This window comes from Mustela putorius, unplaced genomic scaffold (assembly GCF_011764305.1).
Source record: "Mustela putorius furo isolate JIRA1106 unplaced genomic scaffold, ASM1176430v1.1 tig00004007_pilon_pilon_pilon, whole genome shotgun sequence".
Lineage (NCBI taxonomy): Eukaryota > Metazoa > Chordata > Mammalia > Carnivora > Mustelidae > Mustela > Mustela putorius.
This window is the reverse complement of record NW_025422145.1, coordinates 12,813,092-12,839,260: the sequence shown is the minus strand read 5'-3', so window position 1 is coordinate 12,839,260 and position 26,169 is coordinate 12,813,092. Positions and strand designations below refer to the sequence as shown.

At 50.9% G+C, this 26,169-nt stretch overlaps 3 protein-coding genes across 15 annotated transcripts in view; 2 read left to right on the top strand and 1 right to left on the bottom strand.

The window, feature by feature from the left end:
* Window positions 1-6,625, top strand: part of NAA60 (N-alpha-acetyltransferase 60, NatF catalytic subunit) — a 70,292-nt gene extending 63,667 nt beyond the window's left edge. For 3 of the 6 annotated variants that reach the window (XR_006604338.1, XR_006604339.1, XR_001179037.2), the window contains 2 exons: window positions 743-1,090; window positions 1,348-3,781. Coding sequence is in view for 1 of the 6 variants with exons in the window: in XM_013055077.2 (XP_012910531.1) it covers window positions 743-899 (157 nt within the window). In the remaining 5 variants the exon portion in view is untranslated. Of the gene's footprint in view, window positions 1-742; window positions 3,782-6,410 lie in introns of those variants that run through there. The other 3 variants (XR_001179039.2, XR_001179038.2, XM_013055077.2) reach the window with 3 other exon arrangements.
* On the bottom strand, window positions 6,619-8,523 carry CUNH16orf90 (chromosome unknown C16orf90 homolog). 4 transcript variants are annotated; one of them, XM_004750557.3, is made up of 3 exons: window positions 8,398-8,523; window positions 7,547-7,900; window positions 6,619-7,126 (listed from the first exon to the last, which is right to left on the bottom strand). In XM_004750557.3, the coding sequence occupies exons 1-3, from the start codon at window positions 8,441-8,443 to the stop codon at window positions 6,969-6,971; spliced, it is 558 nt and encodes a 185-aa protein (XP_004750614.1). In that variant the 5' UTR covers window positions 8,444-8,523; the 3' UTR covers window positions 6,619-6,968. The 4 variants fall into 4 exon arrangements, with proteins under 4 accessions (XP_004750614.1, XP_044928019.1, XP_044928020.1 ...); XM_045072084.1 differs by having other exon boundaries at window positions 8,428-8,523; XM_045072085.1 differs by having other exon boundaries at window positions 8,206-8,522.
* Window positions 8,524-13,524: 5,001 nt separating this feature from the next.
* The window catches only part of CLUAP1 (clusterin associated protein 1), a 32,366-nt gene continuing 19,721 nt past the window's right edge, over window positions 13,525-26,169 (top strand). For 4 of the 5 annotated variants that reach the window (XM_004750559.3, XM_013055071.2, XM_013055070.2 and 1 more), the window contains exons 1-5: window positions 13,525-13,677; window positions 16,563-16,674; window positions 17,804-17,888; window positions 19,362-19,541; window positions 22,970-23,065. In XM_004750559.3, coding sequence (XP_004750616.1) covers window positions 13,656-13,677; window positions 16,563-16,674; window positions 17,804-17,888; window positions 19,362-19,541; window positions 22,970-23,065 — 495 coding nt within the window. In that variant the 5' untranslated portion in view covers window positions 13,525-13,655. Of the gene's footprint in view, window positions 13,678-13,896; window positions 14,026-16,562; window positions 16,675-17,803; window positions 17,889-19,361; window positions 19,542-22,969; window positions 23,066-26,169 lie in introns of all 5 variants that reach the window. The other variant, XM_013055068.2, reaches the window with a different exon arrangement.

Sequence of the window (26,169 nt, the reverse complement as noted above, 5' to 3'; positions counted from 1 at the left end):
AGAGACACTTGTGAGCCCAGCAGACCATCCCCTGCCCTCAGCGGGCCTTGTTCGGGCTGGGGAGAAGACACACAGTGGGGCGAAGAGAATTGCTGGCTGTTTGGATCACTTGGGTTCAGACCTTTTCTTTCCTGAGGCCTGTGACCTATAGCTGTGTTCCTCCCCTACTCTCTCTTTAGCCCTCTCTGGGCTGGGATAGGAAGAAGGGAGGCTGGGAGACTCCCTGATGGAGGGTGTGGCCCCTGACACTCTGTGAGCATGCGAGGAATGAACCCGGGGAGGCAACGATTTAGTCATGTCACAGGGGAGTAAACAGGAGGGAGAAGCATGGCCCCAGACCCTGCAGGCCTCCTAGTCCCTGTGAAGATGGGACCCCCCCTCCTTGTCCCAGGGACAGGGCCCTGCCTTCTGATGACTGAGCGTGGGAGTGAACTGGGAACGCTTGCTCTTCCAGCATACCTGTCGCTCCAGCCCACAGTCCCCGTCTGCCAGCTTTGGTCCAGGTGTCCCTGTGCCCGAGGCCTTGCCAGAAGGTCCTCTTGCACCGTGTGCCACCCTTGCTTGTTTGGCACAGCAGAGGACCTCCAGCTGAAAGACTCTCCGGAGCTTTGGGTGTCCTTCAGAAACGGTGTGGCATCTGCATGCAGTCCTGCAGATGACCATGTGGTTCCCTGCTGACGGTGCCACCCAGGGGTGCGTGGGCAGGCCAGGCAAGTCGGAGTCTTCCTTAACGGAGCCCCACGGACTACATCCAACACCTGGGCTCTGCGCTAGCGAACCTCAGCCCTTGCTCCATCCCGCACAGGATCTACCGTCAGGCCCACAGCCTGCTCTGCAGCTTCCTGCCGTGGTCTGGCATCTCCAGCAAGGGAGGCATTGCCTACAGCCGGACCATGTGATGCCAGCTGGGCAGCCACCAGCAGGCCCTGCCCTCCGGCACCCCGCAGAACCGCCTTCCTGGCTGTTGGACTTCTGTCATCTACAGAGGAGCCAGTGACCCCTTGCCGGGCCCGTTGGCCTGCCCCAGCTGCAGGCCCAGTGCTACGCAGGCTCGGAGCAGAGCGTCGCGGGCACACCTGGTCTCTGACAGGTACTTGGGAGCCGGTGGCGTGGGGAGAGGGGAGCAGAGCCCCGTGGGATGGTGGTACCAGGAAATGAAGCCCGTGCCGCCCTCATCTGTAAAAACAGGAGGGCCTGAGTGGCACTTGAGGCACCGGGATGTTGGGAAGTGGTCCCAAGAGCTGAGGTAGCCTGACTGACTTTCAGAAACTTCAGGAAGGAAAACTGAGTCCTTGAGCCCTTGGCCAGACTTCTTTCTTTTCACTTCCTGAACTACATTTTAAACAGGAATGCATTCACATGGTTCAAAAATGGAGAAGGCACCAAAAGATCAAGCTCCTCCTCCCGCCGGCCCCAACCACTCAGCTGCCCTCCTTCTGCATCGTGGCCGAGCGCCCAGGTCTGCTTTGGCAGCAGCTGCTTAGGGCAGGTGCCTGGTAAACCAGAGCTCTGCTCAGATGTGCCCACTTCTGAGGTCATGAGTGCCACAGAGAGCTATCTCTCAGACTTCCGAGCCACAAGGGGTCACACGGACTGCCAGGCCCACACCCTGGTGCACGGATGCAGCCCAGAGCACTTGGGTGCTGGGGGGGACTCACGCGGCGGCACTGCATGACCACTTGGGCTGGATTCCCCCATCTGTGCCTTGATTTGTGTGCAGACTGGGAGGGACTCCGGTCCTGGAGGGCTCGTGCTCCAGGTTAGAGCAGGACATCTCCTTGGGGGCCTTCACCCCTGCTCCCCTCTTCTTTCCCACAGGCTCTTCCAGCCCTCTTTCCTTTTCTGGTAACCTCCGGAAACCGCCGCATCTGCCTGCGTGCGCCCTGGTCCCGCCTTCACGCACATGTGCCAGCCCTGCTGGCTGGCTGGGGTGTGGCAGCATTCGCTGTGGTCTGTTTCCTCTTCTGATTTCTTCCCCTCCACTGCTGGTTCCTTTTAGCTCCTTTCTCCAAAGCCGGAATGAACTTTTATTGGAAGGGAGGAACCCAGGTGTTAGGGACAGACCTCACCCTAAAGACAGGGGAGCCTCAGAACAACAAGGGGGTGAAAGGGAATGCCAGATCCTTGTCCAAAACGAGCCCGCAGAAGCCTGGGGTGGGGGGAGCAGCCCTTGCCTCTCTGTGAGGGGCTGTCGCTTGGTGGACAGAGCCCAGAGGCTTTTCACCCAAGCACAGAGCTCGTGTTGGGTCCATGGTCAAAGGAGCGAGACTGATACAAAGCGAAGGTCAAGCAAAGTTTTATTTCGCACCAAGCATCAAGAATCAAACTGATCGGCCAGGGCCGTCTCTTGCAAAGAGGGGACCCCTCCCAGCCTCACAGACTAACTTTTATAGAGTAAAGGCCATGTGGTTGAGCCTGGCCACATACAGGTGGCCAGTTGAATTACAGTTCACCCTATAGTAGTTACTTGATTCAGCCTATAACCTTGGCTAGAATTGGCGCCTTTGTCTGGCGCCTAAAAGGCGGGGCTCACACTTCTTGGCGGGTAATACGTGCACTTTCACTTGATTGGACGTCTCCACCTGGCCGAACACGTCCCTGTATCTGGGCTCCGTTATCTCTGCTCAGCCTGACATGTCCTGGTATCTGCGGTCTGTTATTGGGGCTATTTGGCCATATTTCATCCGTTCTGTTTCTAAGCGCTTTCCTCTTGGGGGAAGGGGCAGGTTCAATCTAAGTTTTCTGCATAAACAAAAAAATGGCTCGCTCTGGCTAAGCAGGCCCTTATACTCGGGGGCTTAGACCCTGACTCGGGAGGTCAAGTCCTCCGGTGCCCTCCTGCTGAGGGCTTCTCGCTGTCTTCGGGAGCGCGGATCTGCCTATTAGATGGCAGGTGTTGGCTCACCTGAGCTTCCCCCAGAGCTGGGCTGAGGACAGGGGCAGTGAGGTTCCCGGGGGTCCCCTCCCCAGCCCCCAAATCCATGAGCTACAGCTCCCAAGATGAAGACAGGAGGAAGTCGAGTGCTCTCGATCCAATGGGGCCCGGCCTTTGGGGCTGGGGGCCATCACGTGCCTTGCGGCCCCTCAGCCCCCAGGGGCAGAGACAGGAGAGGCTGTCAGAGCCAAGAAGTGTGCGTGCGAACATCACTCGCTTCTGGCGTCACCCTTACCCCCACCCCCACTGCTGCTTGCCGCCTGCCCGGCCCTCTGCAGTAGAGGGGGGTGGCAGTCATGCCCAGTGTTGCTGCAGTGTCATGGAGCCATGGCCGCGGTGCGCCGGCCTTAGGGCAGGAGAAGGGGGAAGCAACCAGGCCGAGGGCCGAGGGCCGAGTGACTGCCATGCTCCCCTCCCCCAGAACTGCCCAGCGTGGAGCCGCCTCCACTCTCTGGGTGGGAGAAAGGTGTTCTCAAGAGGAAGGCGAGCCCTGGGCCCGGGAAGCACTTTTCCTCCTCCAACCACCTTCTGACTGGCGGTGTCCCCCTCAGGGACAGGTCCCCGGCTCGCTGACCTGTCCCCACCTCTGCACTGACCTTGGCGACATGCTGAGGCCCAGCTTGGTGTTCTCTCTCATCTGAATCAACGGTGACGTGTGATTTTTATTTCTGCCCCGAGGGGTCAGGAAGAGTCTTCTGGAAGGTTTTGCCTTGGACATTCATAATCGAGCTCAGAGGCCTTGCCCTGCCCTTCCCTCCGTGCCCCCAATCACTGCAGTGTCCAGCCCAGTGTTGAACAGATTGTAGTGTTTTGTCTCATTACAAATAAACAGACTTTAATTGGTCACATCTTGTCTTTCCAGTGCTAGGCCGCCACACTTTGGGCCCCAGCTCTGTGGCTAAGGGCAGATCAGGAGCTGTTTGTCCACTGTCAAGTTCCAGGGAGGGCTTCTAGCTGAAAGGGCTGACTGCTTTTGCCTCATCTGCTGAAGAACACAGTGGTGGGGAAGCAGTTCTAGAGCTGAGCAGCGCACCAGGCTCTGAGAGCAGAAGGCCCTCAGTGGCCACCAGCGGTTCGGGGATCTCTCTGCAGCTCATGGCCTTAGCTAGGGCCTGTTCCTGTCACGAGGCACTGTCCTGGCTTAGAGAAGGTTCCACAGGGGACTCAACTCAATTGTCAGGTGGGGACTCTGGGCCGCAGCATGGGAGCCTGGGGGAGGGTTCCTCTGGCTGGGCCAAGCCTGGGGCCAGGGGTTTCCACCAGTCTCACCTCGGAGCTTCTGGCCACTCTGGGGAAGGAGGTCTTGTTTGCCACTCCATTGGGCAGATGAAGACTGGTTCAGGAACTGTGAGTTAGCTCACAGTGACTCAGCGCATGCATGGTGGCCGGAGAGCCCAGCCCAGGCTGGGACCCCTCCAGAGCCCACGTGTGCTGCTCCCCGGGGGTCGGGCATGATCCAGGCAGCCCTCCCTGGGGCACAGGGGAGAGGCACCTGCAGAGCTGGGTGTGGGGGAGCCCCGGGGCAGAGGAGGGGTTGATACCCCAGAAGGGGCACCGAGCAGTGTCCCTGGTGCTGGCAAGTCACACCCAGGTTACTAATGTTGGTGCATTTCCCTCTGTGCCGCTGGGCCAGCTTCAGGAGTAAGTAGCGGACTCGCTGGGGCCCTTGCCTGGCTGTGTGGCCGACTGTCAGCTTGCCCCCTGGGAGGATGGGGCTCGTGGTTGAGCCTTGCCCTGAACACAGCTGTGTCTTCCCAGGACGGCCTCCCCGAAGTGGGCTTCAAGGGCACAGTGTCCCCAGGGTAGTGAGTGCACATTTCCATGAGTGTCTGCTGCTCTGGGATGTTCCTTCACGTCAGCTCCTGGGCCCCAGGACACTGGGACTATGGCTTCGCTCTCAGCCTCTCCCAGAGTATTTTTCAAGAAAGTCTCGGGAGGTCGAGGGAGGAACTGTGTAGAGTCAGCCCAGCAAGTTCTCTTTGGACCCAGCTTGTCTGCTGCAGCAGTCTCTCCCACGGAAGGGCTGGGGCCCATGAATCACTCCAGGAGGGCCCAGAGCTTGGCTGTGGCTCTGGCTGTGGCTCTGGCTGTGGCTCCCTCCATATGGCCTCTCCCGGACGGTTTCCCATCATGTGAGACAGGCCTCCCCCAGTGCACACACTGGAAGCTGCCAGGCATCCTTCAGGCCAGATCTGCCTGGAGCCCCTCCCTGGTGGGGCCACATTCTGTTGGTCAAACAAGACCTTGAGCCAGTCCCAATTCAAGGTGAGGGGAGGGGGACTCCATGAGCCAGATACTGGGACGCACACATTAGAGGCCAGCACAGTGGCCACTGACCACAGCCTGGGTGTCCCAGGATCTGGACTGTGGAGTGGCCTCTGCTCCCCTCTGAGCCTCACAGCTTCCTCCAAAAGTGAGGGGATTGCACCTCTGACTATCTGCATGGACCACATACTGTGGCTTCTGGCAAGATCTCATTTCTGCCCAGTGCCTGGGACAGCCTCCCTAGCTTCTGTCTTCATCCTACCTGGCCTTGGCCTTCTGAGGCAGTAGGTGTTGTGGCAGACGGAGGAGACACCCTTTTTGTCATCCCCTCAAGTGGATCATCTGGTGGACCTGCTGAGTGACTATGTCCCTGTCCTGGTCCCAGCTGGAGCATTCAACATCTCTCATCAGTCCTCCTTCTAGGGCTGTTCTCTGGCTGCTGCAACTCAGGCTCCCACCACCCATGACCACAGCCACACTGTAACAACCTGAAAATCCCCCAGGGACCTCCAAAATGAGACCAAGGTACAAGGGCTGGGAGGGGACCTTATGGATTATTCCTCTCCATCTGAAAGGAACCCAGCTGTCCAGGTGTCCAGAGTGTCCTTGACATCATCACGTGATTTGCCTGGAGCCCCTGGTGGGGCCGGCTCAGCCACAGGCTGACCTGGGCTGCTGGGACTGGAAGTCAGCCACACAGTGTGGGGCACTGAGATAAACCCAGGACATCCCATCCTGTCCCCCCCCGGGCTGAGGTCTAGTGATATAGAACAGGGGATTTCAACCAGAGTGATTCTGACACACACACACACACACACACACACACACACACACACACCTGCCCAGGGGACATTGACACTGTCTGGAGACACCTGATTATCACACTGGGGGACATACTACAACGAACAGGATGGCAGCCCCAGCAGAAAGATCCAGACCCAAATGTCAGCAGAGTCAAGGTTGAGACACCTTGGTACAGAGGAGTCCAAACTGTATGTGCCTGGAGACCAGCCTTCCTGGGAGAAGGACTGTACCCATCCTGCGTGGAGGGACAGGGCAGCCAGGGGTCCCCCAAGGGGCAGTGAACTAACCAAGGACTGTAAGTGGTGGCATGGGGTTCAGCTTGCTGTCTTCCCCCACACCCTCCCTACACCCGGCCTGCTTCATTTGTCCTCCGCGGTCTCAGCTAGATGGCGTGGCTTGCATTTAGGTCTTTTGAGATGTACATCCAGGAAGACTTCAAGGAGTTTCCCCCGCCAGAGGAGGACGTTCACTTCGGAACCAACACCAGCAGCACCTTGAATCTTCCCTGGCATCAACCTGGAAATTCACTCTCAACACAGATGGCAGGTGCTCCAAGAGGCTCTTTCTCTGCATTGACCTTGCCAGAGACAGACCCAGGGACAAGAAGGTGCAGGCCTTGGCTTTTATTGAAATTAGACCTTCGGGCTCCCCGGCCTCTTGGGGCCTAAATCTCCGCTCAGCCTGGCCTCCCAGGGACAAGTGGCCGACCTGAGCTGGAGCAGGCTGCAAGGGCTTCTATTTTTTCTGCTCCTCCTGAAGGACTTCCTCCTCCCTCCCCCCCCTTAAGTCTTCTTCCTGAGGCTAGCCCAAGCTCTGGTGCTGGGCAGCTGCTGGGGTGTCTCAGTGTGGGACGACTGCCGGTAGGGACTGAGCCCTTCCTGCCTCCTCCTGAGCCTGCCTCCTCCTGAGCCATCCTTTTTCCTCCTGTCCACAGCTGGGACAGCCAGGCTTGGCACTCAGATCCCTATGGTCTCTCCAGAGCCCCAGAGCGGGTTCGCTTGCATAAGGGACATGTGGACTCCTCTGAGGCCCCCCAGGACCTCTTGGATCTGAGCCCCAAGCCTTCGGAGGGACCCAGCTGGGAGGGGACACCCTTGGCTGGGTCCATGCTGGAACTGGAAGCTGAGGAAAGTAGGGAGAGACAAATCACTCAGAGGGACCCAAGTGGAGGCTGCCAGGCTATCCTACAAACCCCTCCCCAACCCGCAGAACCAGGCATTCTTCAAAATAGGAAGGGAGGGGGAATTCTGAAAGAGAGCCCATGAGGGAGGGAGGAAGGAGGAGGAAACAGATGGTTCAAGCTGAAAGGACCCTTGTCTAACCACCCCCTCATTTTATAAATGGGCACACTGAAGCTGGGGACAGCAGGGGTGATGGTGGGGAGCTGTCCAAGGTCCTTCATTGAGTGCAGAGCTGGGACAGGAACCCCGGAACCTTGGGAATGAAGAAGGGCCCATCTCTGTCCACCTGAGTCCTCAGCCAACCCTTCCCTGAGTCGCTCCCTCCTGTCTCCAGCCCTGCGTCACCCAGACAGGTGCTTACCTGTATTTCCCAGGCTGTCCCTGGGCACTGGAGCTTCCAGAAGGGCTGAGCAATGGCTGTTAACGGAGCCCAGAGTCCCCTGTGGCAGGTCTAGGGGCCAGACCATGCTCTCAGGCCGTGGGAGGCAGCCCCTGGCCATGAGCCGGCCTAGCCAGTGGCTCTCACACTGGCCAGCAGCCTGCATGTGGCCTGGTAGGTAGAGAGCCAGGCCCCGGAGGTGGCGCAGCCGGAAGTTCTTGGGTTTGCTTCCCTGGGCACTGGGGCACTGCTGCTGCTGGGCCCCCAGACCCCCCTCGTAGATGTTGGGTGGTGTGTCGGGGTGGCTGGGATGTCCTCGGGTCCAGCTCACTGCATCTGCAGAGGGGAGAGCAGGAGGGTGGTGGCTGGCAGGCTGCAACAGCCAAGAAGGGAGAACACAGTCACATGCTCTAAGACCAGCTGGTGTGATGGGCACTACCTGAGACTTGCTGAGCCTCACTCTACCTTTCCGTCAGATGGGCGTAGTCCCCTGCCTCCCACCAACACCCCGCACCCAACACACACATACTACTCCTCTTCCCTTTCCCAACCAACAGAAAGGTCTGAGAAGCCTGAGATCGTGACAGAAAGAGCTCTTTCAGTATTTCAAGCCTTTTCTACCACCCCTTTCTTCCCCCTACCCTAGAAAGAGCATTCTGGTGTCAGTATAGAAATTGCAGTGGGTCCGGGATCACAGTCCAGGGTCACACAGCCTAGACCAGTGGCCATTCCCCTCTCCCAAGCATGCATGTCCCTGAGGCCACTGGTGGCTTTGGGCCCAGGTCAGAATAGGAGTGCATCTCCTCCTGCCACTCCTCCCTGCAGCCCGGCACCTTCTCTTATGCGCAGCTCAGAGAACGCACAGACCAAGGCTTCCATGGAGGGCCAGCGTGGTGGGGGAGGAGCGGCTGGGCCTCCTGTGCAGCAGGGCTCTGCTCTCCCCCACCTGGGTCTGCAGGTCTCCCATGGCAACCAGCTCTATGATGTCAAACGGAAGACTCCCAGCCTTCCTGGACTCCCAAGTTTGGGAGGGGATGCTGCCTAGGGCTGGAGCAGGGTGGGTAGAGGGCAAGGGAAGGGGGTGGAACCCTAGGGGAGGTCCCTGATCCTCTGACTTGGGACAAGCTACACAAAATAGACTCAGCTCTTGCAGGCTGGAAAGTCACTCCCAGGGTGACCTCTTGGGGTCTCAGTTTGCTCCTCCATGGGTGGGAAATGAGGCTTTAGGGACACAGACTTAGTGAGATCTGAGCCAGTGCTTTGAGCCTCCTGAGGAGGTGGTTCAGGGTAGCTGAGCAAGTCACTTAATTTTTCTGAAATTACACTGTCTATTGCCCTATAAATAGATGATGGGGTATCATGTGGGTCATACCAAGTATTAGGATGTGGAAGAACCGGAGCTCTCGTGTACTGCTGAGGGGAATGTAAAGTGGTACCACTGCTTTGGGAGGCAGTTTCTTCAAAAGTTAAACTTTCACCACTCCTCATTCACAGATGACATGCTCTCATGTAGGGAAAACATTAACTCACATGTAAAAACAAAGCTGCTTTGAGCTGATAAAAACCAGTAGAGAGAAACCAGCTTATTAGTTACAGGATATAAGATCCACTTACTCAAAAAATTGTATTTTTATGTACTAGCAAGGAACAAAAAGAATAAAACAATAAAACTAAGGAGGTACAAGATAACATTGAAAACTACAAAACAGCTAGAAAAAAAAAGACTGACAAATAGAATACCCCCCAAAATCCTTGTTTATGGATTGAAGGTTTAACATTGTTAAGACAGCAAGACTCCCCCAAATGATCTACAAATTCAGTGCAATCCGTATCAGAATCCCAATAGTCTTTTAGACAGAAACAGGAAAGCTGATCTTAAAATTCATGTGGAATTGCAAGCCAAATACCCAAAAACAATATCAAAAAAGAAAAAGTTGGGGGCGCCTGGGTGGCTCAGTGGGTTAAGCCTCTGCCTTCGGCTCGGGTCATGATCTCAGGGTCCTGGGATCGAGCCCCACATCGGGCTCTCTGCTCGGCGGGGAGCCTGCTTCCTCCTCTCTCTATGCCTGCCTCTCTGCCTACTTGTGATCTCTCTCTCTGTGTCAAATAAATAAATAAAATATTAAAAAAAAAAAAAAGAAAGAAAAAAGAAAAAGTTGGAAGATTCCTTTTCCCTGATTGCAAAACTTACTCTAATTCTACAATAACCAAAACAGTGTGGAATGAGTATAAGGCTCGACATCTCAACCAATGTAATAAAAAGGAGAGTCCAGAAATGAAGTCATGCATCTGTGGTCAATTGATTTTCAACAAGGGGACCAAGACCATTTAGTGGGGTACAAATAGTCCCTTCAACAGGTGGTGCTGGGACAACCGGATAGCCACAACCAAAAGAATGAAGTTGGACCCCTACCTCACGCCATATACAAACATTAACTCAAAATCCAACAAAGACCCAAATGCAGGAGAGAAAACTATATAAAGAAAACCTGGGGCTGGGGCGCCTGGGTGGGTCAGTGGTTGGCCTCTGCCTTCGGCTCAGGTCATGATCTCAGTGTCCTGGGATCGAGCCCTGCATCGGGCTCTCTGCTTGGTGGGGAGCCTGCTTCCCCCCTTCTCTCTGCCTGCCTGTCTGCCTACTTGGGATCTCTGTCTGTCAAATAAATAAATAAAATCTTAAAAAAAAAAAAAAGAAAAGAAAAGAAAACCTGGGGTAAATCTTCATGACCCTGGATTTGGCAGTGGTTTCTTAGATACAGTAACAGAAGTACAAGCAACAAAAGAAAAAAATAGATAAATTGGACCTCATCAAAACTGAAAATTCTGGATAAGATGAAAAGAGAAAGGCAAAAAACAAATCAGTGATTGCCAGGAGGAGTTAGGTGAAAAGGAATTTTTGGGGTGATGGAGCTGTTCTATAGTTTGGTCGTGATGCTAACTACATGACACTATACTCACCACCCACTATAATTGGCAGAGCACAAATGAAGCACTGAGACGGCAGCCAGAGTCACTTCTCTTGGTTTTCCATTTTTTAAAGTTAATTAAGTAATCTTTGCACGCAGTGTGGTGCTGGAACTCATGACGCTGAGATCAAGAGCCACATGTTTTCTGACTGAGCCAGCTGGGTGCCCTGGACCTTAATTTATTAATTTTATTTGTTTGTTTGTTTGTTTATTTATTTGAGAGAAATCACAAGTAGGCAGAGAGGCAAGCGGGGGCGGGGGCGGGGGAGGTAGGAGGTAGGAGGGTAAGCAAACTCCCCACCTAGCAGAGAGCCAGGCGCAGGGCCCAATCCCAGAACCCTGGGATCATGATCTGAGTCAAAGGCAGAGAGAGGCTTTAACCCACGAGCCACCCAGGTACCCCTAGGGTGTTAATTTTTTAACAGCTTTATTGACATATAAAATGCCCATATTTAAAGTATGCAATTTAATATATTTTAATAAGTATACACATTCAAGAAACTACAATCAAAATAGAACAAATCTGTCACCTCTGTTTTTATGTGCCCCACTCCTACTCAGGGGAACATTGCTCTGGTTTCTGTCACTGTAGATTTGCATATTTCTAGAGTTTTATATAAATGAAATCATACTGGGGTGCCTGGGTGGCTCAATCAGTTGGGCATCTGCCTTCAGCTCAGGTCATGATCCCTGGGTCCTGGGATGGAGCCCGATGTTGTCCTCCCTGCTCAGCGGGGAGTCTGCCTGCCCCTCTTCCTCTGCCCCTGCTTATGCTGTCTCTCAAATAAATAAATAAAATCTTAGAAAAAAACAAAACCTGTTCTTAATTTTTAGCAGTGTATAGGTGGGAGTGCAATTATTGTGTCATGATAATTCTGTGTTTAACTACTTGAGCTGCCAAACTGTTTTCCATAGTGGCTGCACCATTTTACATCCCCACCAGTAATGCTCAAGAGTTCCAATTTCTCCACACTTTTATTAATACTTATTTTTTTCCTTTAAAAATTTTTTTAAGGATTTTACCTATTTATTTGAGAGAGAGAGTGAGCATGAGAGGAGAGAGGTCAGCGGGAGAAGCAGGCTCCCTGCTGAGCAGGGAGCCCGATATGGGACTTGATCCTGGGAATCCAGAATCAAAACCTGAGCTGAAGGCAGTTGCCTAACCGAGCCACCCAGGCGCCCTTAAAAAATTTTTTTAATAGCTATCCTTGTGGGAGTGAAATAGTATCTCACTGTGGTTTAAATTTGTATTCCCCTAATGACTAAGGATGTTGAACATCTTTTCATGTGCTTGTTAACCATTTGTATATCTTTTTTAGTGAAATGTCTTAAGTTTTTCATTCATTTTTAAACTGGGTTGCCTTTTTATTGAGTTTATAGGTGTCTTTATATATTCTGGACACTTACGAGATACATAATTTACAAATATTTTCTCCCATTCTGGAGGCTGTCTTTTCACTTCTTGATAGTGTCTGTCCTGGCACACACATTTTCCAGTTTTTTTCCCCCAAGATTTTGTTTATTTACTTGATAGAGTAGGTAGACAAGTAGGCAGAGAGGCAGGTAGAGAGAGAGGAGGAAGCCAAGCAGAGAGCCCGATGTGGGGCTTGATCCCAGGACTCTGAGGTTATGACTTGAGCGGAAAGCAGAGGCTTTAACACTGAGTGACCCAGGTGCCCCACATTTTCAGTTTTGATGAGGTTCACTTTACGTTATTTCTTTAGTTGCTTGTACTTCCGTCCTCCCTCTCCCACTCCCCCTGGTTGTTCCCTCTGTGTCTATGTCAAATTTTTAAAAAATTATTTTTTATTAAGATTTTATTTATTTGAGGGGTGTGCCTGTGTGGCTCGGTTGAGCGACTGCCTTTGGCACAGGTCATGATCCTTAAGTCCTGCGATCCAGTGTCATCCAGTGTCCGCATGGGGCTCCCTGGTCAGCAGGGAGTCTGCTTCTCCTTTTGACCACCACCCCCCCACTGTCTCTGTCTCTCTCAAATAAATCTTTTTTAAAAAATATTTTATTGGGGCACCTGGGTGGCTCAATCTTTAAGCGTCTGCCTTCTGCACAGGTCATGATCCCAGCGTTCAGAGTTGAGCTCCGCATGGGGCTCCGTGGTTGGCGGGAAGCCTGCTTCTCCCTCTCCCACTCCCCTGGCTGTGTTCCTTTTCTAGCTGTCTCTTTTTGTCAATTACATAAATAAAACCTTTAAAAAATTAAAATTTTTTTAAAAAGAATAAGCTGATGTCCTTATTAAAAAAAAAAGAAAAAATATTTTCTTTATCTGAGAGAGCGCGAGAGAACAAGAGCAGGGAGGAGAGGGAGTAGGTGACTCCTCTGAGTAGGGAGTAGGACAGGAGGCTCCATTCCAGGAGCCTCTGAGTAGGGAGCTGGACAGGAGGCTCCATTCCAGGACTCTGGGGCCATGACCTAAGTGCAAGGCAGACGTTTAACCAACTGACCCTCTTAGGGGCCCCCTAGAGCCTCCGTTGCCAGGACAATCGCCGGCAAACCAGGACTCGGGCTGATTTCTGGCATGTCGTGAAGCCAAAGCGAGCTGCGCTTGCGCGGTGGCCGCATGGCCGCCTATCGCCGCCCCGCGGGCATCCTGGGTCTTTGCTTCTGATGTCCCCGGCCTCACTTCATTACTTTGCCGTTTCTCGAGGGTCTCGGTTGCTGGCGAAGCCAGCGAATTTACCCAGGCCGGGGAGAAAGATGCTGGGCACAGGACCCAGGAGGGAATCCCGGCTTCGTGACATTATCGTACATTCTGGGGAGTTGAGGAAGAAATAAGCAGCAGTACGTAGAGCGCCGAGCACAGCGTTAGGCACATAGTAGGTGCTCAGAATGTGTCCGCCAGTGCCAATGTATGTTTGCACACTGTGCGAAGAGGACCCAGATGCCGCGAGGCGCGTAGCCGCTCGCCTGGGTCAGGCTTCTTTGGCGTCCCCTGACACCCCTAGCTACTCGCCCCCTGCGCATGCGCACGCGCGCGATCTGGCCGCTTCGCCTCTCGTCCTGTTTGGCCCGAGCCGCGCGCCGTCAAGCCTCCGTGCGTTGCCATAGAGACCCGTGAGCCCTGAGGGGCTCGCGGCCCAGACGCCAGGCTGCGGGGGATTAAGAGCACCATGTCTTTCCGCGAACTCCGCAGTAAGGCCGCCCTGCCCGCTTTCCCCTGCGGGTCCGCGCCCGAGTCTTCCCCGTTTGGGCCTGTGCGGCCCCGGGGAGTCCCTGGCCGCTGCCGCCCCCGAAGCCGAGCGCCCCCGCCCCTTGTCAGCACTCCGACCTGGCGCGAGGTGCTGTGAGCGCCCCTGGCCGCGTGTGGTTAGGCGGCTGTGGAGCCGAAGTGTTAATTTTGTCTAATTTTAGATGGCTTGCGTGGCCACAGGCGGCTGCTTGCTACCGTATTGGAAAACGCTGAGACCGATTCGGAGTCGGGTTAGCTGAAGAGCTCAGAAAAACGAGCAAAACCGCGGAGGGGACTGGTGAATGACCGTCGTGGGTGGCATGTTTTGAGTTTTTACGGTCTGCCGGGGAGTTCCTGTATATGGGTGTGCAACGTATTATTGGCTTCCTGAACCACTGTATATTCTGTATTTGGAGAACAGGAACGGGCCGGGAGGGCAGGGAACTCGACCCTAGGACCCAGGCGGTGGGATCTGGCGCCGGAGTTTGAATTCGGTTTTCTCACTTCCAGAGCCTGCGTCGTTCCTAAAGGGGCTGTGCTGGGAGAGTGGGGACGTGGGATGGAGATAACCCGAATTGGTTCCTGCTACTTTGGGGGCATCTGTTACACACCAGGTGTTTTGCAGTAAATACCTGGTTTTCGTCCTCACTTGCACAGTGAGGTGGGTAGTGTGATCCCTGCATGAAAGACTCGGAGACAGAGAAGTCAAGCAGCTTGCTTTAAGTCACCCATCTAGAACTGGGTGGAAAGCACTGTTGGAGCCGTGGGACTGTGTGTCAAAATCCTTTGCTTTCCATGAGTGGGCATTTTCTGAACCTGAAGCGTTTGGGCCACCTGGGTCCACCTGCTTAGGGGTAGCACGTGATTGCCAAGTTGCTGTCATCCAGGCCTGTTTTTACTGCCCCGTTTTCTAACAAATTGCTGGACATTTCACCATTAACGATTGTCATTTCAGTTAGGAATCGCTCTTTTTCTTCCATGTAAATATAGGGGAAGAGGCATCACATTTTATTGGCACACCTAGTAGCACCGTGGTGTGAATTATGCCCTCTGGGATTTGAAGGTTCTTGGTGATGGTGTGTTGTAGAGATGAGTTTCTCCTCCTTCTCAGGCTGAGGCCGGGGTTCTGCTAGGGGACATTAAATGCAGTTGTGCCTGGAAGAGGGTGTTAAGAAAGGGATTTCTGAACTTTTTGACCTTAAATGAATGCCATACATTTGTGCAACTTTCAGTAAAAATAATAGTCCAATTGTCCCCATTTTGCAGAATTAATGGGACCCTACTACGGCTTAATAGGAAGAAGTATTTAGGCAGTGTGTGGCGTGTGGTGGGAATAAAGCTGCTTTATAAACCATCACTCTCCTCACATTTCGCAGAAAGCAGTGACGAGGCCCTCTGTGCCCTTCTTACTTTGCTTGTATCTCCTCTTGCCTGGTGAGATCCAACCTAACCTCCAGTGCCCAGGTAGCTTTTTTGCAAATGTTGTTGAGATCATTTGAACCTCGAGGAAGAGCAGGAACAGGCATTCTGTAGAGCCAGAAGCACACCAAAAACAGATCCTGGCATGTTGTGGAAACAAAAATGTTTGTTGTGTTCATTTGCTCATTTTGCTTTAAAGCGTAGTGACCACCACAACCTCCAGTTTCAACAAGTATTAGTATTATTGTTTCTTGTTCTGGTTTATAAAAGGAATTAAAATATTTCTGTATAGTTCAGTCTCTTCAAGATCTCTTTAAATACAATGCTGTTGGGATGCCTGGGTGGCTCAGTTGGTGAAGCTCTGCCTTTGGCTCCGGTCATGATCCCAGGGTCCTGGGATTGGCCCCACAATGGGCTCCCTGATTAGTGGGGAGTCTGCTTCTCCCTCTGCCTCTCCCCCTGCTTATATGCTCACTCTCTCTGTCTCAAATAAATAAATAAAAGATTAAAAATAAATAAATAAGATTAAAAAGCCAACTCCAGAATAACTCAGACAGGTGAACTTTGCCCCACTAAATGTACTAAATGAACACCCCTAAATGTAACCACTGTTAACATTTAACATTTTTTTAAAAAGATATATTTTTTTTTATTTGAGAGAGAGACAGGCGCTTGTACGGGAGCACGGGTTGGGGATGTGGGGGGAGAAAGGGAGAGAAGCACACTCCCTGCTGAGTGTGGAGCCGTGCAGGGCTTGATCCCTTGACCCTGAGATCACGATCTGAGCCAAAATCAAGAGTCCGATGTTCAACCAACTGAGCCACCCAGGCGCCCCAGCATATTTTTTCTTGATGACATTTTGTAAACCAGATATTTCTCATTTTGAGAGGTAAAGAGAAGGATATCCAAGAGGGAAATGACATATGGAAGGGAGAAATTCTATTTACAGCCAATCCTTAAACCCTATTATATCAGACTTTTTTTTTTTTTTAAGATTTTATTTATTTATTTGACAGAGAGGGAGAGAGCGATCACACAAGGAGAATAGCAGGCAGAGGGAGAAGGAGAAGTAGGCTTCTCCTGAGCAAGGAGCTGAGCAAGGAGCCCAATGTAGGGCTCGATCCCTTGACCCTGGGATCATGACCTGAGCCAAAGGCAGACGCTTAACTGATCAAGCCACCTAGGTGCCCGCCTAGACCCCATTATAATATACAGCTTCCACTTTTTCCTCCCATTGAAGTTAAGTGTTTTTCAGGAAGCAGATTATGTATTTAAAGTTTCATCTCCTTTTTGCTTTCCCTCTTAGAGACTTGATAAATAGTCCTGTAACTGTCAGTATGTTGGGAATAAAGAGGGAAAACAAGGAAAGTAAGTAAGTAGTTGCTCTTTGATGGGGGAACTGACTGAGCTGTATTTTACCTTTGGACAGATTTTACAGAGATGATGAGAGCCTTGGGATACCCTCGCCACATCTCGATGGAAAACTTCCGCACACCAAATTTTGGACTTGTGTCTGAAGTGCTGCTTTGGCTTGTGAAACGGTCAGAAATGTACTTTAATAAAGTCTAAGAATGAATGCTGTATTTTATTCAATAGCCACCTATTGAAAATGGATACTGTGGTGAAGCAGAAGGAAGAATTCAATAAATTCTGAGTTTGAAAGACTCACTTATAACCTATTAAAAATCAGTTGAGCTTAAGGAGCGCTGTGGAGAAGGGAGGCAGTGGTAAGAGATTTCTCAGAAGCTGATGCGAACAGTGGTCCAGGCTCCCCTTCACGTTCTCACTGTCGTCAGGAGTGAGCAGGATCTCTGCACACTCTCTAATGACTATAATGAAGTACATAATGAAGTGTAATGAGGTAGAAATCATTCAGATTCAGATTTCATATGTGTGAAAAATCTAATATGATTCTGGGTGGGCGATCTTTTTTAAGGAGGTCATACATATTTTCGGTGTTGCAGGCTACATAAGATCTTTGTTGCATAATCTCCCCTGTGTTTTGTTTGTGATAATCCTTTAAAAATGTGAAAACCCTCCTTAGCCTGCAGGCTGCGCAGGAGGAAACCAAGGACTGCACCGCACTGACCCCTGGTGGGTCGTCAGTAACTCCAGAACTCCCCTAACCGCTGCTTCTCAGCTAGCTGGTTGGCTCTGTGAGGTCAAGGGCTGCTCAGCCAGAGTGATAGTTCTCATTATTTTAGTTGAACTTTGAGGTCTGAGATAGACTTAATTTTGTAAGCTGAGCCCCTAATTGGATTTTTGTCATCACTTAAGTCGGTTCTTAGGTGAGGATTCACTCCCTGAGGTGTTTGGGATTTTATGCTGCCTTTTTTTTTTTTTAATATTTTTATTTATTTATTTGACAGAGATCACAAGTAGGCGGAGAGGCAGGCAGAGAGAGAGGAGGAAGCAGGTTCCCCATGGAGCAGAGTGCCCGATGTGGGGCTCGATCCCAGGACTCTGGGATCATGACCTGAGCTGAAGGCAGAGGCTTTAACCCACTGAGCCACCCAGGCGCCCCTTTTATGCTGGTTTTGAAGTCTCTTTCACTCTTACTACCTGAACCGGGGACTTAGAGAGCTTGCTGTTACGGATCCTCTCAGCTGCCTATTTTCTCTTTCGTGGACTTTGTACTTAATTAACTTTTCTTCTCTCTCTCTCTGAAAGGTATGAACCTCAGACCGATATCCCTTCTGATGTTGAGACTGAACAAGACCGAGTTTTCTTCATTAAAGCAATTGCCCAGTTTCTGGTTAGTTGACAGTTATTTTCTGGAGTTGGAATATTAAGTATGTTACAGATGAGTCCCAATGGGGGCTGCTTTCGTGTTTCTAAGCCCATCTGGTCACCAAGTTTCTGTGGAGGCATTTTTTTTGTTTTTTGTTTTTAATTCATTATAATTTTGTTTCTAAAGAATTTATTTATTTATTTGACAGAGAGAGATCACAAGGAGAGAAGCAGGCAGAGAGTGAGAGAGGGGGGGGAAGCAGGCTCCTGCTAAGCAGAGAGCCCAATGCAGGACTCGATCCCAGGACCCTGGGATCATGACCTGAGCCGAAGGCAGAGGCTTTAACCCACTGAGCCACCCAGGCGCCCCGTTAATTCATTATGTGTTAAGAATTCTATTCAGTTAGTTTAGTATAGGTTCAAAATTTTTTCTTTTTGATTTTATTTATTTGACACAGAGAGAGAGAGAGATCGTGAGAGAGAGAACACAAGCAGGCAGAGTGGAAGAGAGAGAGAAGCAGGTTTCGCGCTGAGCAGGGAGTCTGATATAGGGCTTGATCCCAGGACCCTGAGATCTTGACCTGAGCCAAAGGTGACACTTAATGACTGAGTGTCACTAAGTGATGACTGACCCAGGTGCTCCTCAGAATTTCTTCTTAATTATGAAACGGTATAGGGTAAAAGGACTTTTTCTCTTGTCTGCCATTGACCCAGTTCATCCCCATCTCCATCCTCCGAGTTTATTTACATACAGAGAAGCAAACACAATATACATTCTTTCCCCTGCCTTTTACACAAATGGTGGCGTACGGTACACCACTGCTTAGAATCCTGCTTTATTCACTTAGTTGTGTGTTTTGGAGAATTTTCCGAATACATATCCAGTTTCCTCATTCTGTCTTGTGCCTGAGTAGTATCGCTTTCATGAGTATACCATAGTTTATGTAATTTATATATAGATAGGTGTTTAGATTTTTTTTAAGATTTTGTTTATTTATTTGACAGAGACACACAGTGAGAGAGGGAACACAAGCAGGGTGTGGGAGAGGGAGAAGCAGACTTCCTACTGAGCAGGGAGTCCGATGCGGAGCTCGATCCCAGGACCCTGAGATCCTGACCTGAGGCAAAGGCAGACACTTAACAACTGAGCCACCCAGCTTCCCCAGGTGTTTAGATAGTTTATAACTTTTGCTCTATGAAACTGCCGTAGTGAATAGCCCACACGTAGGACTTTGTGACAGTGACCCCAGGATAAGTTCTTAGGATTGGAAAGATGGGTGAATTTGTAATTTTATTGTCAGTTACTAAATAGCTCTCTATCAAGATTATATCAGTTCATACACCCACTTGCAATGCTTGAGTCACTTGGAAGTTTGATTCAATACAGTCAGGTTTTTGTTAAAGAGAGATTTTCAAGTTACCTACATGGGATTCAAGTTGGATTTTATTTTCATGCAAAGGGCCTTACTTTTTTTTTTTTTTTTTGGTCTGAAAATAGGCCACCAAAGCGCATATAAAACTCAATACCAAGAAGCTTTATCAGGCAGATGGGTATGCAGTGAAAGAGCTTTTGAAGATCACCTCTGTCCTTTATAATGCCATGAAGACCAAAGGGATGGAGGGCTCTAAGATAGGGGAGGAGGACATCAGCAAATTCAAGTTTGATCTTGGCTCGAAGGTAAGGACAATGTCCCAGTGTGGGGCAGTGTGTGTATTTCTTAAACTCTGAAACGGAACATATCAGACACTCATGTCATCGCTTCTTTCCTTACCCCTTGACTAAAAGCAGTTTGTCAGTTCTGTGCTCATCACCATTTAGATACAAACAGCAGTCACAACAAATTAATCCGCTACCTATGGAAAACCCACTATATGCCAGGCGCGGTTCAGATGTTCAGGGTACCACGTGAACAGCAAGACAGCAATCCTCTGTTAGGCTCAGTGGGGAGTCAGACTACACCACAAAGCAGAAGGATTGGCAGGTCAGAGGTGATCGGTGTGTGGGGGATGGTAAAGCAGGGCCAGGCCGTGTCTGCAACAGGGAGACGGGGTGGGTGACATCCTCAGCCGAGATGCGAAGCAGGGAAGGAGCAAGCCGTGCAGCGGAGGGGGAAGAGTATCCTCTGAAAAAGTGTGCTTTGTGTATTTGAGGAAATGGGTCAATAGAGGAGAGCATGAGAGTTCGGAGGGGTCCTTTTTTTTTTTTTTTAAGATTTTATTTATTTATTTGACAGAGATCACAAATAGGCAGAGAGGCGGGCGGGTGGGTGGGGAAGCAGGCTCCCCGCTGAGCAGAGAGCCCGATGCGGGGCTTGATCCCAGGACCCCAAGATCATGACCTGAGCTGAAGGCAGAGGCTTTAACCCCCTGAGCCACTGAGGCGCCCCTCGGAGGGGTCCTTTGACAGACCCTACCCTGTGGTGTCTCCACAGCCACTGTAAAGAGGTTGACTTGGAGGTGGAAAATCATGGCGTTTGAGCAGAGAAGTACGTAATTTGAAACTTTGTATTAAAAGGATCCCTCCGGCTCCTGGGTTGAGATTAGACTGGGGGGCATGAGGGTACACGCAGACATGTCAGTGACTTTGGACAGAGTGGTTGCTGATATCAGGAGCTCGGCTAAGATGGGAGACAGCTGAGCTGCCAGGCATCGGAGGATTTGATGAAAGCAGCAAGCCGAAATGAAAGTTAAGTATTCAGTCACTTACTGTGATGGTTTGATCAAGGGGCTAAAAGCAGAGGAAGTGTCACGCCTCCCTCCCACCACACTGTTCCTTTGTCTCCCAGGAGATGGCACACCCTTGAAGGGGTTGTCTCCTGAGGGAGCCCTGAACAAAAGGCTCCAGCACTTTTTTTTTTTAATTTTTAAAATTTCTTTTCAGTGTAAAATTCTTTTCAGAATTCAATGTTTATGTACCACACCCAGTGCTCCATTCAATATGTGCCCTCCACAATACCCACCGCCAGGCTCCCCCAACCTCCTGCTCCCCCACCCCTTCAAAACCCTCAGATTGTTTTTCAGAGTTCATAGTCTCTCATGGTTCATCTCCCCCTCTAATTTCCCCCAGCTCCCTTCTCCTCTCCATCTCCCCATGTCCTCTGTTATTTCTTATGCTCCACAAGTAAGTGAAACCATATGATAATTGACTCTCTGCTTGACTTACTTCATTCAGCATAATCTCTTCCAGTCCCGTCCATGTTGCTACAAAAGTTGGGTATTCATCCTTTCTGATGGAGCCGAAATAGCCCATTGTGTATATGGACCACATCTTCCTTATCCATCCATCCGTTGAAGGGCATCTTGGTTTTTTCCACAGTTTGGTGACCATGGCCATTGCACTTTTATGACCCTGAGTTGGGGGAGGACTAGGAGTGGAAGAGTGTCCCCAGGTTTTCTCCCTAGTTCCCCCACAAGAAGGCCACCTCAGCCCGCCATGAAGAGACCTGGGAGTGAAGGCCCCACATACTTTATGGATCATGGGGGTCAAAGGCCCTGCGTCCTTGACTGCTGCTTCCTTCAGAGCCTGCAGTGCCCTGCTGTGCCTCAGCTGGGGTGAGCCCTGGCGCAGGTGCCCCTGTCAGGCCTGCCAGGGAAAGCCTTTGTGATCACCTGTGATCAGGTCCAAGAATTCATACCGAGGTTTGTAACCAGGAGCCAGAATCAGTGGAAAGAAGTGGCCAGGGGTTAGAACCTATTCTGAGCATGGATCTTGTGGGCTTGAATGTGGGTTGAGAGAAAACAGACCATGCGAGGAAGATCCTACAGCTACCCTGTCTGCTAGATCTCTCTGTGATGATGGATGTGTTCTCTATCTATGCCATACTGTTGGAGCTACTTGCCACATGTAGCTAGCGTCACCGAATAACAGGGTTCCAAATTTATTTAAATTTAAATAATGAAACATGGAAAAGGCCATCTGTGGCAAGTCCACACAGTTTTAGCCTTCATAGCTCTGGAGTTCTTGGTCTGAGCACCTGCAGGGGTTAAGTTGCCTTTACTGAAAGGGAGGGGAGTGTGGGAGGAGCAGGCCTGGTAGGAAAGGCGGGAGTTTGGTTGGAACAGCTGAGCTGTTTAGTATGAGGTGTTCGGTTGTAGAAAGTGTTACACCCACGAGCTTAGGAGGGGGTGTGAGTAGAGAAGAGTTCAGGGGACTGAACTCTGATGGCCTCGGGGTCCGGGATGCAAGGGAGATGATGAGACTACTGCTAAGGAAGTGGGATGTTTGCTGCTATGAGGTGGTCTGGGCCGGGGGAGCTGGAGCTGGAGGGATCGGAACCCTGCAGGACTAAGGGAGGGGAAGACAGCAGCTGTGAATGCAGAGGGAGACTTGCTGTGGCCGGTGTGGGAGTTGGAGAGAGGAAGAGTGAGCAGAGCAAGGAAATGTTTGGATTCTCTGGAAAAGTTACCATATGCAAGGAAGTGGGATGACCTGTGACTCCTAAGAAAGAAGCTTATGCTCGGGGCTAGAGGCTGTCATCTTCACAGCAGTAGATGCCGCCCCTGAGGGAGGCGGGTCACACCGTGGGGCTTTGTGCAGGTTAATTCCCAGGAGCCCCAGCAGCTGTGCACCAGGCTGTCCAGAGGCGGAGAGCCGGGGGCAGCAGCATTCTGCGGTAGGAAATGTGTCTCTCTGCTTCCCCTCTGGTCGCCTGTCCCCTGTTGTGACCTCCTCCAAATAGGAAGCATGTCACTTTCACACTCCCATGGTTCCTGGTTAAAGATTACATTCGACTTGAGATTTGGACTTTCAGAGAGACCCAGATGTCCTGGGAGCGCTTGTTCACAGGATGGAAATATGGGTCTCGTGGAAAACGTGCTCAGTAGTCCAGTGTCCTGATGGGAGGCAGGAATTGATTCTAACAAACTGGTTATTTCTTTTTTTAATTTTCATTTTTAAATTTTTTATTCATTTGAGACAGAGAGCTCAGGAGCAGTGTGGAGGGCAGAAGGAGAGGGAGGAGCACACTCCCCCTCTGAGCCCCATGAGGGACTTGGTCCAGGACCCTGACTGTGTGACCTGAGCCAAAGGCAGACACTGAACCGACTGAGCCACCGAAGAGCCCCAAGGCTTCACCGAGTTTTCTGTGTTTGATATTTTCCCTCCAGATTGCAGATTTGAAGGCGGCCAGGCAGCTTGCTTCTGAAATCACCTCCAGAGGAGCGTCCCTGTATGACCTGCTGGGCAAGGAGGTAGAATTGAGGGTGAGCCATGTTCAGACACTTAAATACTTTCTCAGCCTCTTTCAAGGTTTTTTTTCTGATTCTGCTTTTCCCCGGCCTTCCCATTTCATCACACTGTACCTGCTGAAATGAGATGATCTGCAGAGAGGTGATAGCATTAGCTGCCCTTCCTACTTCTGGTGCCCACTGGTCTGTTTTTAAATGTTTTTTTAAGATTTTTATTTATTTGTTTGACAGAGAGAGTGAGAGAGCACAAGCAGGCAGAGCAGTGGAGGGAGAAGGAGAAGCAGGCTCCCCACTGAGCAGGGAGTCCAATGTGGGGTTCGATCCCAGGACCCTGGGATCGTGACCTGAGCTGAAGGCAGTTGCTTAACCAACTGAGCCACCCAGGCACCCCTGCTGATCTGTTGTTAATAGCTTTCCCTCCTCGTTCAGGAGCGGCAGTTATGTAGCATGTTACATAGCATGTTGCTGGAACTTTCCTCCATGCCCGTGGCAGACCTAGCAAAGTCTGGTGTTTTTCCTGAGGAGTTCCACGTTCCTGTCTACAAAGTACTCTTCTGCACCCATGGTTCCCACACTTTGCTTCTGCGTGGGATGCTGTGGGGTCCTGTAAAAACTACTGGTACCCGGCTTCCGTGCCAGTGTCACGGGTTTGGAGCGGACCTGGGCATTGGGAGTTGTAAGTCTTGGGTGACTCTCACATGTGCAGAGCTGGGCAGCCCGTGACCTAGGCAGCTACTACTCATCAGCTGACGTTGGTGTCACCATAAAAATGTATCTGCTGTTCTTCTAGCCAATGTGAGCCGAAAAGAGTGCTTCATCTACTGAGTTTACCGAGCTGTTTAATGAGAATATGGCTTCTAAAACCCCTGTAGGGCTCCCTTTAAATCACCTGATGTCTGGGTTGTCCCCCCAAAGCAGTGAATCAGAATGTTCCCCCTAATATTTATTTATTTATTTATTTGAGGGAGAGAGAGAGAGAGAGAGATGTGTGGGCGGGAGGGGCAGAGGCAAAGGCAGAGAGAATCTCAAGCAGACTTTGCTCTGAGTATAGAACCCAGTGTGAGGCTATATTTTGCAGAGAACTTGACCTGAGCCCAAACCAAGAGTTGGTTGTTTAACCAGCTGCGCCCCGGAGGCACCCTCCAGGCATCCAGCATTTAAGGATCTCCATGGGATTCCAACATGCAGCAGAGTTTGGGACCCACTGGTTTAAGAAGTGGAGTCTTGTTTAATTCTTTCCTGTAAGGGTTTATGGCATTTGAAGCATACATGCTCACCTCTTGTGGTTTTTTGTTTTGTTTTGTTTTAAGGATTTTATTTATTTATCAGAGAGGGAGCACAAGCAGGCAGAGCAGCCGACAGAGGCAGAGAGAAAAGTGGGCTCCCCGTCAAGCAAGGAGCCTGATGTGGAACTCAATTCCAGGACCCTGGGATCATGACCTGCACTGAAGGCAGAGGCTTTAACCTACTGAGCCACCCAGGCGCCCCTCACCTCTAGTGTTTTTATTTATTTCATTTATTTGATTTTAGATTTTATTTATTTATTTTTTGGAAAGCAAGAGAGAGAGAGAGAGCACAAGCAGGGGGAGCAGAAGGCAGAGGGAGAAGCAGGTTCCCTGCTGAGCCAGGAGCAGGATCTGGAACTTGATTCCACCACCCTGAGATCCTGACCCAAGCAGAACCGACTGAGCCGCCCGGGCGCTCTCTAGTGTTTTTAAACTAAATGCGTTTAATTCTTTTTACTCCAGTCAGGTTTGTCAGCCATGATTGTCCTTTCGGCCTGGCCCGCCTTCTGGCATCACTGCTCTAGTGTAATGGTATTTTCTTCTGGCTTTTCATTCCTGCCCCAGGAGCAGACAGGGAGCAGGGGACTGGGATGCCAGCTCAGCATTGCTGATGTGTTAACCTAGTGGCTGACCAGCTGCCCAGTTGACAGAACAAAGCTGCTGCTCCTATCTCATAGCTAATTTAAATAACTAACAAGGCAGCTCCCCAGGCCTTCTGTGTTTTCTCTTTATAGTGCGGTTGTGTGCATGTGTCTCCGCACATTTCTGACAGACCTAGAGACAGACCTGTGAAGTGCTAGTCACTTGGTAACTGCCACAGAGCTGTGGCTTCATGGTGAGACTTAACCAGGTTTCCACTGGGTACTCTTAGCACCGTCCCGTAATGAATTGAAATAACCAGTAGCCGAAATGTTGCCATAGGAGCCATAAATATGGTACTTCTCAAATTCTGTACAGCTGTGATCTGAGGAAGATCCCCCATCCAGTGTTGGTTTTTCTTTTTTTTTTTTTTTTTTAAGATTTTATTTATTTATTTATTTGACAGACAGAGATCACAAGTAGGCAGAGAGGCAGGCAGAGAGAGAGGGGGAAGCAGGCTCCCTGCGGAGCAGAGAGCCCGACGCGGGGCTCGATCCCAGGACACTGAGATCATGACCTGAGCCGAAGGCAGCGGCTTAACCCACTGAGCCACCCAGGCGCCCCTGGTGTTGGTTTTTCATACACTCAACTAACATTCTTTGAGTACTGGCACCAACGACAGACAGGCAAGGCACCTTGATCTGTGCTCTCCGTAGCTTTCCACCAGTGTGGGCCCTGAGGGGTACCGTGGAATAAAGGAAGCCCAAGACTGAGCTGGGGAAAGTGCTGCAGGAACCTGCATTGGCATTGAAGTCCCATGTCTCAGAAGTTCCTGGCACTGGTATGATAGGCACAAATGCTTCCTTTGATTGGTTAGTGATTAATGCTAGGGGCGGGGACAATGTGACTCCTCTCATCGGTTGCAGTTGGAAGTGACAGGCAATTTAGAGGAAATGAATCATAGGAATGATGATAGGGGCTGGCAGGGGGTTCGGACAGCTGGTTGAGCTGCACTTGGTTTGGGGTTCACCTGAACAAATAGAAGTAAAGAAGCAAATTTGGGAGAAAAGGATGAGGGTAAGCCCAGTTTTGCCCCCCTGGTGTTGAGGGTGTGTGGGGCCTTTAGCTGGAGAAGGCCAAGGGCACTGGAGGGAGACCAGGTTGGTGGTAGGATCAGAAAGACCTGGAGCCACTTGGCTGGCTCAGTTGGTGAGCTTATGACTCTTGATCTCAGGGTTGTGAGTTCAGGCCCCA